The sequence below is a fragment of the Heliangelus exortis genome, chromosome 26 (genome assembly GCF_036169615.1).
Source record: "Heliangelus exortis chromosome 26, bHelExo1.hap1, whole genome shotgun sequence".
Classification (NCBI taxonomy): domain Eukaryota; kingdom Metazoa; phylum Chordata; class Aves; order Apodiformes; family Trochilidae; genus Heliangelus; species Heliangelus exortis.
The window spans coordinates 3805899-3819454 of record NC_092447.1 but is presented as its reverse complement, the minus strand read 5'-3'; the positions used below and the strand labels follow the sequence as shown (position 1 = coordinate 3819454).

The following is a 13556-nucleotide window of genomic DNA, read 5'->3' as shown; positions in this document are numbered from 1 at the left end:
TCTTGTGCCCACAGCAGGAAGATGCTCCTGGATGATTAGCAGCTCTACAGAAAAAGCAGAGCCAACAGAGGAAGACTCAAAAACTTCACTGAGCTTGAACAAAGGACTCCATACACAGCAGGTTAGCCCTTCTCCTAAGGAGTCCCTTCAAGCTGGGCATGTAATTGAGTTCCACCACTCAACTCCAGCTTTGGAGAATGTCCACAGATACAAGAGGGGTCATCTCTTAGCTTAAAATCTGCAGCATTTATCCCTGCTGCTCTCTGTTTGTCTCTTGTGAACCGCTGCGTTCTCTCACAAATTCAGGGAACACCCAAAACCAACTCATCAGAAGCAACCAAACAAGGTCTGACATTTCCATTTGAGCCTTCCAACAACTGTAGGGACCTTGAAGACCCACAGCCTGGGTGTCTCATGTAAGACAGATACTTACGGGGACTCCAAACTCTTCCTGCAGTGGGTTATCGAGAGAGGAGGGTCTGGAAGAGAATTAAAAAAAAAAAAGGGGAAAGAAGAGAGAACGCTAAGGAGGCGCCACACTTCTGAGACACAGACAAACTAAACATCAAGACAACAAAAGACACTCAACAAGAGGCCAAGGTTTCATTGCTCCAGAGCTTTAATGGTTGCTAACAACAAACAGCTTCTGACACCGGGTCCTGCCCATCCTGCGGCCGCAGCCTCGCGGGCTAGAGGAGAAGGAGCCGATCCCTGCCCTCTCTGGCTCCCCAGCCACCCTTTTCCCTACCAGCCACTCCTGCACGGTGGTTACAATCCCATCTTTTGGGAAGCAGAGCGGCAGGGTCTCCTCTGTGGGGATCTTCTCTAAGCCTAGGGTTGGGCGCTACCCGCTCCAGAGCTGGGCAGGAGGCAGCTGGAGAAGCCAACTGAGGAGGTTCCCCCTTCATCTCTGGCCCCAGAGGGACACCCCAGCCCTAAACCCCCAGCTCTAGGAGTGATCACCACATGAGAGGGCTCCCTCGGAAATCCCAGGCTAGTTTCTCTGTCGCCTCTTCACCCACCCTGCCTCTCCCGCTCCCGACCACGGGCACTTTCAGGCACAGCCGAGGGATGAAGTCAGGGCTTCACCTGAGGATGCGCACGGACGGAAGAAGAGACAGACAGGGAAGAAGGTTACCACCACAACACAGCGAGGGAGAAATGAGGAGGAGGAGAGGCAGGAGGGAAGCACGCCGGGGATGGATGGGGCTCACCTTTCTTGCGCTTGAGCTTGCGTTTGCGTTGCTTGTTGACAAAGCAGGCGGCGAGGGTGCTGAAGAGGATGGCAGCAGCCAGGAAGCAGATGGTGGCAACAATGCCAGCCAGCACTGGGCGGGCTAGGCCCTCGTCCGTCAGGTCAGGAGAAGGGAATACGTCTGGGGGGGGAAAAAAAAACAAACCAAGAAAATTAGGTGTTATGCACACACCCTTGCTGGGTGTCTTCCCACCTAGGGAGAGCAGTCAGGACAGCACAGATCCTGTGAGGAGAGGCTGAGGGAGCTGGGAGTGTTCAGCCTGGAGAAGAGGAGGCTCAGGGGAGACCTCATCACTCTCTACAACTCCCTGAAAGGAGGTTGGAGCCAGGGGTGGTTGGGCTCTGCTCCCAGGCAACTCTCAGCAAGACAAGAGGGCACAAGAGGTCTCAAGTTATGCCAGGGGAGGTTTAGGTTGGACATTAGAAAGAATTTCTTTCGGGAGAGGGTGATCAGGCATTGGAATGGGCTGCCCAGGGAAGGGGTGGATTCTCCATCCCTGGAGATATTTCAAAAGAGCCTGGATGTGGCACTCAGTGCCATGGGCTGGGAACCACGGGGGGAGTGGATCAAGGGTTGGACTTGATGAGCTCTGAGGTCCCTTCCAACCCAGCCAATTCTAGGATTCTATGATTCTATTACACTGCTGAGGACCGAGCAACCTGACAGAGGATGGACCCCTAAGGACATGCAGACCTGAGAGGGCAGCCCTGGAGCTGGGGTACACACATGCACACACGCCCTGCCAAATCCCACCCACCAGAAAAAAACACACTCACAGGCAGCTTGCAGCAGGCAGCCTCACTGTGCTGGCACCACTTGGGGGCAGAGAGAGACTGCTGCATCCCTGCATGCAGCAGAGCTGCTCAGCTTTTCCATAGAAGCAGAGTTCTCTGCATGCCCACCCCCTCCTGCTGCCCTTGCCTTCCTCATCACGCGTGTCCTCAGCTGTCCCTTGCCCAGGGAGCATCTTCCCAGCTGAGCTGAGGCACAGGGTGCATGCTGCAGCACGTTGCAGTCTCCAGTTGCAAAGGTTTGGGTTTATTTCCCCTTAGACTCTGCATTGCAGTGCTACATTTTCCCCCTCTCTGCACCTTTCATTCCCACTTCCAGGCTGCACAGTGCCTGGATGCAGCTTTGCACACCTTGAGGTGTGGCTGTCACTCTACACCAACAGATACTGGACAAGGCTGTACCTGATGGGAAGGTTTGTCCTCAGCCCTGCTGCATTAGGAGGTGGCAGAAAGTCAGGACCCTGATCCTAAGCACATGCCTCACCAGCCCAACTCACAGCCCAAACATCTCAGGCAAAAGCCCCAAACCAGCCATTGCTCTTGTAAGCAAGTAATGATGAACAACCTGAGATGCTCCCACAGATGAAGATAGAAGATCAAATAATCCCTTACCTGTACTGGACACACCAGCAACATTGCTGGGCTCACTGATGAGATCCTGCATGACTGCCAGGACCCGGAACTCATACCAGGTGTCCTGCAAAACCAAGCACATCTCTCAGGTTTCCTCCCACAGCCTCCAACCTTGCCCAGCACCTTGGTGACCCCAGCACGGGGAGAGAGCCACCCCAAAAGCTTCCCTAAAGCTGCAGCAGACAGCGTTGCCCTTCCCTGGTTGTTTTTTGATGTGTAGTCCTCTTCGTCCCCTCCCCTTTCCCTTTTCCTTTCCCTTCCTCTTCCCCTTCCCATTCCCCCTACCCTTCTCCTTCTCCTTCCCCTTTCTCCTTCTCCTTCTTCTTCTCCTTCTCCTTCCCCTTTCTCCTTCTCCTTCTTCTTCTCCTTCTCCTTCCCCTTTCTCCTTCTCCTTTCTCCTTCTCCTTCTCCTTCCCCTTTCTCCTTCTCCTTCTCCTTCCCCTTTCTCCTTCTCCTTTCTCCTTCTCCTTCTCCTTCCCCTTTCCCTTTCTCCTTCTCCTTCTCCTTCCGCTTTCCCTTTCTCCTTCTCCTTCCCCTTTCTCCTTCTCCTTCCCCTTTCTCCTTCTCCTTCTCCTTCTTCTCCTTCTCGTTCTCCTTCTCCTTCCCCGTCCCCTTCTCCTTCTCCTTCTCCTCCTTCTCCTTCTCCTTCCCCTTCCCCTTCCCCTTCCCCTTCCCCTTCTCCTTCTCCTTCTCCTTCCCCTCAGCAGCTCCTGCTCACCTGGGACAGGTCCTTGGCAAAAAACTCGCCTTCAGTCCCTGGGATGCCATCATCCAAGATCTCCCACCTCTCTGCAACACGGAATTCCATGATGTAGCGGTCGATGGGGAAGCTGTGGTTAGCAGGAGGAAGCCATGACAAGAGGACGCCTTGCTGTGTCCGGTTGGCTGTTAGGCACCTCGGTGGGGTAACCAACACCAGAGGCTCTGGAGTTGTTACAGGGAATGCTGGAGACAGAGCAGATGGGACAGGGACACCTTTGAGAAGGGAAGCCACAGAGGATGGAGCTCTCTCAAGGTGTGACACATGGGTGGCTGATGGACCACCCTCCCAAGTTCCACCTTCCAGGTACTTAGGACACATCTTGGGCATGTGCTTTCTTATCTAAGAGATACCAAAGCGGTTTTCCAAACCTACACAGACTCCAGGAAAAGGGTCACAGCCTTAAAAATCCTTCTGCTTCATCCCACCTCTGCCTGAGACAGCCCAAGGCAGGTACCAGCACAAGGCCCTTTGTGTACGCTCCTGCTCTGAGCTGCACGCAAGTGATTTTGTGCTCTAATAATAGCTCCTGACCCTGTCTGAACTTAAGGAAGATTTGAAAGGTGATTGGTACAGTTCAGCTCTCCCACGCTGTCTCTTCAGGCAAGCTTTTAGGATCCTCCTGCATCCGGTAAGAGTGTACAAGCTTCATCCTTCTAGGCAGCTGCAAACCGCTGCTGCTGATCACCACCTCCATTACCAGCAAACAGGACACACAGACCATGGCAAAGGGACCACTCCTCCTCCCCAGAGCCCTCTGGAACCCCTTCCTCCCCTTGTGCCCTTGGAAGACCTACCTAGAGTGTTCACAGTGACCACCTCACTGAAGGAGCTGGTGCCTAGCTTGTTTTGAGCCAAGACACTGAACTGGTATGCAGTCTCTGGTTCCAAGGTATCCACCAGTAGCCAATTGGAACCAGCTGGCACAGGTAGAGACAACCAGTCGTGGGGGCCAAACTGGGCTCTCTTCATCCTGCAGAGAGAAAAGAGAGCATCCTCAGGGACAGGGCATCTGACAGGGAGGACAAAGAGCCAGCACCAACTTCCTGAGCAAGGATGGAGCTTTCTCGAGCGATGGGTTGGTTTGACAGCAGTGATGTGGATGGACGTGGGGCAGCCACTCCCCACCCAAGAGCTGGCTCGGGGACAGTGCACACGAGGACCAGCACAGGGCACTATCCCACCCCACCGGTATCCCCCCAGTTCACAGGGACACAGCTACCAGCCCTCCCCGCTGCCCTGCACCACCTGCACCCTCTGAGCAGGCTCGGGGACAAAAGCTGTGCTCACAGCCCTGCCCTGAGGTTAATCTCCACCAGATCCCAACAGCTAAAGTGGAACTTGGTGCCTTTTCACATCCAGAGGGGATGACTGGAGCAGGAGATGGGCCCTGTTCCCATTTTCATTTTGACAGCTCCCAAGCCAGAGCCAAGTTTTCCCTCCTCCTGCATACGATCCCACAATAAATATTTAACTAAATTGCTGGTTTTGATGCATTTGCACAACTCAGGGGCTGCCAGCACTGCCCAGGGCATAACTCAGGGTTTGGCAGTGCAGAAGAGGCACTTGCAGCGAGCACAGGAGGACCTTTCCACAGGGGTCTATAACCCACAAAAACAAGGTAAAAAAACCAACAACTCCCAGAGCCATTCCAGCACACACAGGGGTGCAGCCACCTCCACAAGCCATAACCCCACTGGGAAGCATCATGCTGGAAGATTAAAACAGCATCATTGTGTGCCACATGGATATTGCAAGTATCCATGCAACTATCCTGCCCTCAGCTGCAGGTTTTGGTGGTGCCTGCAGAGGATTTTGGGATGGATTACTGCAGAGAGTCTATTCTGCATTGATAAGGGGGCACATCTGCAGCCACAGCCAGGTAAATCAACCAAGTAGGAAGGTAAAAGATGGAGCAAAGATAAATAATGCCACTGTGAAGGGAGCAAAAGGTGAGGCAGGAGAAGCAGCAGCAAGCTATGGAAACAAACACGTGGGCACAGAGCCATGCATTAAACCACGGGCAGGAAAACCTCTGGAATCACAGCAGCTCCATCTGGGACCACAGCTCCCAGGATCCTTTGCCAAGCAGACAGTAGCATGGAAGGCAGCAGAGCAGCCTGCTGGTTTCCCTGCAGCATTTAACCCCACCATCAGGCTGATCACCCCCAGGGATGGGAGATCATCCTTGCTGAGGCAGAGCACAGAGGCAGGTGGGATGCTGCAGTGGCCCTGGGCATCCCCAGGGATCAGGGATTCCATTTCCATCAGCAACCACAGAAGCAGGAAGAAAGCACGAACTCCACAGCAGGTGAAGCTGGGTTTTGCTCAAGCAAACACAGCAGAGGAAAAAAAAAACCAGCTCTGGATGGCACAAGATGACCCAGCACCATCTCCTGGACACCTCACTCTCAGGGGGCTGCAGGACAGCCCCCAGGGCTCACACCTTACAGTCGGGAAAGAGGGTTCTCTGCTGCCCTCTCCCAGATCCCCACGGTATACTGAACATTCCCTGGGGGAAGCTTGGTGCAAGAACTCATCCTGCTGCTGGCTGCTCTGGGAGAGGCAGGAACCCAGCAGCAGCTGCCTCCTCCCTTCAAGGTGAGACACTGTCTCCAGAGCTGAGAGGTTTAACCACTCCTTCCCAAGGACGTTTTCATCATCAGAGCAAGGTCTGCACTGCTCTGCTTGCTCCCTCTTATTTCTCATTCCATTCCTTCTTTTTTCCATCTCCTGACAGACTGTGCCCAGCCCCACCCCATGAGCCTCAGGCTGGAGCAGAGCAGAAATCATTACAAGCAGCATCTACCTTATCTCCACTCTATCAGCAGTCTCCATCAGGGCAATTTAAGGCAAGGAAGGAAAGAGGGTGCAGAAAGGCTGAAGAATGCCAGCCTCAGAATTGGGAAGGGAAGGTGCCAGCTCCTTCATGTTTCCAAGGACAGTTCTTCAGAAGAGGAAGACACAAGCAAGTGCAGAGCTCAAAGAAAACCCCGACCTTGCTGCAGCCACATTTCATCCTCCCCCTGACCTGGGGGGAAGCTGAACAGGACTGAGCCTGACCCCACTGCGGGGAAGTGTACCTGGCTTTGGGTACTGGTATCACAGGCTGGGAGAGGAGGGATGGGAGCAAAACCCTAGGAGGCTCAGACCTGGCTGGCATCTGGTTGTGAACTCAGCCAGGATTTAACCACCTCTAGAGAGCTGCAGAGCAAGGAGAGCTCATTTCTGCTTAGTCACAGCTCTTGGAGGACATGCTCTCTAAAGGTTGCATTTCCCATCCTCTCCCTGGCTCCATAAACAGTTTATCTTGAAATTAGATGCCAGAGGCAAAATTTCGTGAACGCAAAGCCTCTCCTCCCTTGCACCATAAGCAGAATAAAACTGGCAGGACAGACAGGAAGTACTGGTTAGCAAAGGAGGGAGAGGAAACACAGAACCTACATGATCCCACCACCACCCACCTCTCCGAGATACCAAACGGAGCTCAGCCCCGCAGTGCCCACGGGCAACGAGGCAGGCACACTGCCCTCACCACCCTCCTCCCCCCTCCCCAGGCTGCTCAAAGCTCAGGTCGGCTAGGAAAGAAAAGAAGCAGAGAGCAAAGCATGCCAGGATGACTCACAGAGGGCCGTACCAAACTGAGAAAGTCTGCTCGTATCCACCGTCATAGCCAGGCTCCCAGGAGACGTTGGCCGAGGTCATGGCGACCACAACGTGCACACTGGTTGGGGCGTGAGGGCTTGTGCCTGCAGGGAGAGAGGGAAGGGGTTGAAAGGGCAGCAAGACCACGAGGTGACTTGGCAAAGGAAGGGGATCTGGAAAGGCTCTGCCAAAAAACCCCCAAAAAAAACAAAAAAAGGAAAAAGCCAGTGAAGAAGATTCAAAGGCGAAAAGGAGACACTGCTTTGCTCTTCGCAGGAAGCATCCCCACCACCTCCTGCCTTGCCTGGGGCACCCAGCCCTATGTGTCACACATCCCTATGTGCCACCAGCTGTCCCCAAGGACCCTCACCTACGACGGTAAGGTGGGTGCTGGCAGTAATGCTTGCAACGACGTTGGTGGCGACGCACTCCCACTCGCCGTGGTCGTCCTTGCCGAGGGAGCGGATCTGCAGGGTGCCACCGGGCAGTGTGTTGTGCTTGCTCCTGCTGGGCTTCCCTACCTTGGGCAAGGAAGAGCCCAAGAAACGAAGAGAGAAAAAGAAAAGAAAGGGAAAAAAAAAAGAAAAAAACAAAACATGACTCAGCAGCTGGTCGCAAGGCAGGGCGAGGCAGCAGTGGCGGGGTCACTAAGCTACCTGCGTGGCCCAGGGGACACCGCCGGCCACCAGCAACGGATCTGGTCTCTCCGGTCGCGGAAAGGCAGCCGGTTCCCCCATTTTCGAGAGGACCTGGCGGGGCAACGCGAGAGGCAAGGGTCAGGGGGGCTGGTGCTCAGCACTCACACACGAGCGGAAAAACCCCACGGCACTCGCACAGACACCAAAGCCCTGAGCCTCAACCAGCCTCCAGCATCCAAAGCTGAAACCACTGCAAGGAAGGTGAACCGGCTGCCCCCAAAAAAAGATGGCTGCCCCAGGAGAGGCCCCAAACTGCCCCTCAGATAGTGTTAGAGGGGCACGACCCTTTGGCACCAGAGGTCTGGGGAGCAAGGGCCCCCATGGGGATGCTGGAGGACAGCGCGCGTGGAGGTGCCCGGGAGCTCTCAAGCCAAGTGGAAAAATGGATCTTGTAACAACTCATATCAACACCCATCAGGCAAATTGTGTAAATCCAGTGCTGTCCTGAGTCCACTTCAACTGTTCTTGGTGCAAGGGTCTCTGCTGATGGATGCCAGGACCGTGGCTGGATGCCATATGGGATAAGCAGAGGAGCAGGTGAGCACACAGGGTTACAAGTGCCAAGCCCAAGTCTTCAGGAGTTCTTCAAGAGACTGCTCAGCGCTGGCAGGATGACAACAGGACCTTGCTTCTGGCACTGGGAAACTCAGCCCAGCCCAAGACAGCCCTGACCAGAGTCAGGGAGCATAAACCCAGTCACGACATGAGCAGGACAACCAGAAGACACGAGAGGGGTTGAAAGGAAACCTGAATAAGAATGGTGGAGGAGGGAAGGAAAAATAAGATGGAGAAAAAGACGAAAGGGCCCACGTGTTTTAGGTAGGTCACTTGTAATCTGTCACAGCCCTGCTTGTGCTGATAAAATGAACTCAGCAAAGAGATGAAGCATCTCACACCACAGGGACTGAGGACAGCATCCATTGGGGGACACAGGCACCATCCTCATCTCAGGAGCCCTAAGAAGGGGATGGGAGGCTTGGAGAGAAGATCCTAAAATGAAGACAAAAAGCCCAAGAAGTCCCCTGCATGGTGGCCTTCCTGCAGGTGCAGTGAAGGTGGGAAGCAAAGGTGGGAAGAGGACTGGAAAGCCCTGGCTGCTCCCAGGCTGTGCCACCACACTTGCTCCTACCCTCCTCTACAATAAAAGAGACATCCTGAAATCATTATGTCCAGTCCAGCATCATCAAAGCAGCTTCTTTCCAGGATCTTCAAAGTCATGGGGCAGCAAAGCAGCTGCTGAATGATCCAGCTCCTGGCTGAAATGTGGCCAAGAAAAGCCAGGACATGTCCTGGGGCTGCCACCTCCTGCTGCTGAGCACTCAGGAAGGCAAGAAGGGTGTCCTGTGGGCAGGGGCAGTGAGGAAGAGGAAGTGGGGGGCCGGGGCAGGGCTTCAGCTTTGCAGATGCTGCCATGACAGCTTCATGGGAATTAAGGCACTCCAGCCAGGTCTTTCCCCCACCCACCTGTGGGACAGGATGTCAGTGGCTCAGCCCAAAGCGAAGCAGCTGTACCTGCAGTTTGTTCTTACCGGGACAGAGTGTGGCTTCTCTGTCTGCAATATTCACCAAAAGCCAAAGGCACTGCAGATTTGTCTGGCAGGCCGGGGTACCTTTCTCCAGGCGATGATGGGGAAGGGGTCTCCAGCAGCAGCACAAGGAATCAACAGCTCCCTTCCTGCCTCCTGTCTGTACTCCCAGCCTGGTAGCACCGTGAAATAGGGGGGGTCCTACAGGCAAGGGAAAAAGAGCAAAGAATGTCAACCCAAGCAAAACCAGCCCTTTTCCAAAACAAATGGATCAGCAGTTTAGGTAAGGTTGAGGTGAGGAAAGATGCAATGGAGGGGATGGACTCAGGGGGCTGCATGGCACTCCAAATTATACACCCCAGGAGAAGCTACCTCCAAAGAGCCTCTGCACCACTGTGTCTGGTTTTAAGGAGGTAAACAGGAAGGAAAAACAAGCAAACAAAAAAACAACAAAAAAACCCACACCCACATGGTATCAGACATCAACTCGATTCCAGCTCCGCAGGTGCATGTGTCTATGGCAGACAAAGAATCATCATGTGAACCTCAGTGAGATGCCATGAGTCACTGCTCACAAGCTTGGGAGGTTTTGTCCAGGGAGGGAAGAGGCAGAAGCTCCCAGGAACAGCACCAGGAGTCCAGTGGGCCTTAGGCTCTGCATGCAGCAAAGGCACACAGAGCATCTCAAGAGCTCAGTTCACCCAGTTATTAAAATCTTCAATGAATCCAAAAGGCTGTCTCAGGAATATTTTTTTCTCAAACTACCTGATCCAGTGCTACCAAACCCTCAAAAGAGAGAGGATGTTCATGAGTAACTTAGGTGGACAAAGAGACAAGTCCAGGCACACAGAGCCTTTCTTGAGCTCTCTTCATAGAGCAGTGCTCAGCAAAGCAAAAACCCCGAATTTCTGCACCGAATTAAAAAAGCAGCACGAAAAAAAACCCCAAACCAACCAACCAAAAAAAAAAATCAAAAAGCAAAAAACCAAACAACCCACAACCCTGCGGCTCTGAGCTGAACAAAGAGGGCAGAAGGAGCAACACCCAGATTTTGGGAGGGGAGTTACCTTCAGTACCAGTCGGGCAGGGGGGGACTGGCCCATCGTACCCAGGGCGTTATAAGGCACACAGGTGTAAGTGCCGAGAGCATCTTCGGTGGCCTCCTCGATCCGGATCGACCCATCTTCCAGCAGGTTCCAGCCAGAATACTGGGGTGGGTGAGAAAGAGGGAGATGATTTATCCTCCACCCAACACCACTTTTGATTTTCCCTTCAATCAAGCCCCCACTTTCCCCTGAACCTGAGCCCAGGGCAGCTATCACATCCCCAGGAGATGCCCAACTCGATTCCCAGCATCCTCAACTGTCTACATTTCCTCAACGTGGGCTGGATCAGTCCACCCAAACCCCTCAGATTTAACATCAGAACTTATCACACACTAAGGAAACCCCATCCTGGTGGCATTCCATGGCACTCCATTCCATGGGTTGAGGCCAGGAACCCACACGGAGGAATCCATGGAATCCATGGTTTGAACGGAATTAAAACTTGGGATCGTTAATATTTAAGCAAAAAAAAAAAAAAAAAAAAAGTAAAATACTGAGCATTTCCTTTAAATATTTAATGGCTAATATCCTTGCTGGGACTATCAAACTAGGATTATAAGAAGACAGAGACTTGTTAAAAGGGTCTTTCAGCCACTGGAGAAAAAAGAAAAAAAAGCCAGGGCTGTCTGGAGGTCACGTTGGAGGGAAGCATTAGGTCTGGGAGACACAGACCTAGAGGCGCCCTGAAAGAACCCGAATTGACTCAGCTAAGGAAAAGCAGCGTCATCCCACTCCTGCTGGGGAGGGGGGCACCTCACTGGTGTTTGCTGAGGACACAAAGTCTGAACTTCTCTGTGCCTCAATGTTCCTGGGGGGTTTTGTTACCTTCTCAATCCGCAGGGGACGCCCGTCCTTGTTCCACTTGACCAGAGTGACCGGGGGCTCTGCCTCGACCGGGCAGCGGATGTATCCGTGTATCCCGATGGGAATGTAGATAATGGGGGGCATGTTCACCACACGGGCAGGATCTGGGAGAGGAGGGAGAGAAGCAGCACCACGTCAGCACTGGGAAAAAAAACTCCATCGTTCCCCCCACGCCACCCAGCTTCAGAGAATCTGAATCTGAACAGGAGCCAGCAGTGTGCCCAGGTGGCCAAGAAGGCCAATGGCATCCTGGGCTGGCTCAGGAACAGCGTGGCCAGCAGGTCCAGGGAAGGGATTCTGCCCCTGTGCTCAGCCCTGGGGAGGCCACAGCTTGAGTCCTGTGTCCAGTTCTGGGCCCCTCAGCTCAGGAAGGAGATCGAGGTCCTGGAGCAGGTTCAAAGGTGGCAACTGGGCTGGTGAAGGGACTCGAGCACAGATCCTATGAGGAGAGGCTGAGGGAGCTGGGGGTGTTGAGGCTGGAGAAGAGGAGGCTCAGGGGAGACCTCATCACTCTCTCCAACTCCCTGAAAGGAGGTTGGAGCCAGGGGGGGGTTGGGCTCTTTTCCCAGGCAACTCTCAGCAAGACAAGAGGGCACAAGAGGTCTCAAGTTGTGCCAGGGGAGGTTTAGGTTGGACATTAGAAAGAATTTCTTTCTGGAGAGGGTGATCAGGCATTGGAATGGGCTGCCCAGGGAAGGGGTGGATTCTCCATCCCTGGAGATATTTCAAAAGAGCCTGGATGTGGCACTCAGTGCCATGGGCTGGGAACCACGGGGGGAGTGGATCAAGGGTTGGACTTGATGAGCTCTGAGGTCCCTTCCAACCCAGCCAATTCTAGGATTCTATGATTCTATGAATCTATGTGGCTTTTATAATGAATCCCACAGCCAAACACCACCTGGGCTCCCACAGGTTATCTCCAGGCCTGCTGCACACAAATCCACTGAAATACCTGGCATTTCAGGGAGGCTTTACTCACACTCAGCAAGCCCCCCACGATTCAAACTACCTCAGCTCCCAAGCTTTAAAATACACCAATTGCAGCAACCAAGACAGAAGAAAGGATCCTCAGCCCTCAACCTCCCAATCTGTGCTCACCGAGGCCACGCTGCATCGAGCAGCAGCCACCTCCACCCTTTCCAACAGGATGCAAATGCTTAAAATACATCCCTAACCTTCCCCCCCTCCCGCATCACCCACGCAGCGAGGCGTCTCACAGCCCTTCAGTCTAGGATATGTCATTAACAGTGCTTCTAAGAGCTTTTTAATTAAGTGCGAGTGGGTTGGAGGGAAGCTAGACTTTCTTTAATAAGCAGATTTTTTTGCCTTTTTTTTTTTTTCAAGGAAAAAAAGTTACTTTTAATAAGAGAGAGTATTTCTACAATCTTGTCTAGACACTGGCAGCGCGAGGCTATGGGAAAATCCTGACGGGGCTTACCCTGCTTTTAAGGGATGAATGCATTTATTTTGGGGGGGAGGGGGCTGCTGATGCAAAAATGCAAAGCCCAAGGTGTTGAGGAGGAAGAAGGGCTGGAGGGTGTGGGATTGCCCTTCTCATTTATTGCTTTCTCAGGGCAAAAAGCTACCGAGTTCGGGAGCTGGAACACGTCACCCCGTCTGCTCCCTGGGATGGCACCGTAACCCAGATTGCCAAGTGCTGCATATGGAGCAGGCTTCACCCACCCCCCCCTTCACTCCCCCTCTTAGGAAATGTAATCAAGGGTTCCAGCAGGAAGGAAAAGGGTAATGGGATCGAGCCTTTCACTACTAGGTCACTGGCTGGGGGCCAACCCAGATCACGAGTGACCCAGAGCTGTGTCCCCATCCAGCAGCCACTCGGGTGGGTGGGAATCCTCCTTGCTGAGACACCAGCCCTGGGACAGCAGGAAGGGTTTGCTGCCAGGGAAAGGGGTTTTTTTGCAGCACAGAAAACCAAGCCCACCTCCCTGCACCCAAGCCATCTGAACAGCAGATTGTCCAAATGCTGCTGGGGTTGTTTTTTTGGGTTTTTATTTGTTTGTTTGTTTGTTGGGTTTTTTTGTTGTTGTTGTTTCTGCCATTAGAGCTATTTTTAACATCTCTCAGCCTTGACGAGTGGTCCTGGATTAGCAGCAGGGCAGATTTAATGGCTTGAGGCTGCACGCTTTCCCAGCCAGGCACATCCAAGCCCCAAAAGCACCAGCCAAACCATTCCCCTGCCCCTTCATCCATCCCAGAGGGAGCTGATGGGACCTACCAGCCCTTCTCAGAGCAGCTCCCCACCAGTGTGGGGCTTCC

The 13556-nt window shown here is 53.4% G+C and overlaps 1 protein-coding gene across 6 annotated transcripts in view; it reads right to left on the bottom strand.

Annotated features, from left to right (window-relative positions):
• Positions 1 to 13556, bottom strand: part of IGSF9B (immunoglobulin superfamily member 9B) — a 39897-nt gene that overhangs the window by 13775 nt on the left and 12566 nt on the right. For 5 of the 6 annotated variants that reach the window (XR_011730647.1, XR_011730648.1, XM_071769012.1 and 2 more), the window contains exons 8-18: positions 11241 to 11383; positions 10377 to 10517; positions 9394 to 9510; positions 7742 to 7834; positions 7456 to 7606; positions 7066 to 7189; positions 4238 to 4413; positions 3399 to 3625; positions 2660 to 2744; positions 1215 to 1376; positions 434 to 479 (exon numbers count right to left, since the gene is read on the bottom strand). Coding sequence is in view for 4 of the 6 variants with exons in the window: in XM_071769012.1 (XP_071625113.1) it covers positions 434 to 479; positions 1215 to 1376; positions 2660 to 2744; positions 3399 to 3625; positions 4238 to 4413; positions 7066 to 7189; positions 7456 to 7606; positions 7742 to 7834; positions 9394 to 9510; positions 10377 to 10517; positions 11241 to 11383 (1465 nt within the window). In the remaining 2 variants the exon portion in view is untranslated. The remainder of the gene's footprint in view (positions 1 to 433; positions 480 to 1214; positions 1377 to 2659; positions 2745 to 3398; positions 3626 to 4237; positions 4414 to 7065; positions 7190 to 7455; positions 7607 to 7741; positions 7835 to 9393; positions 9511 to 10376; positions 10518 to 11240; positions 11384 to 13556) is intronic. The other variant, XM_071769014.1, reaches the window with a different exon arrangement.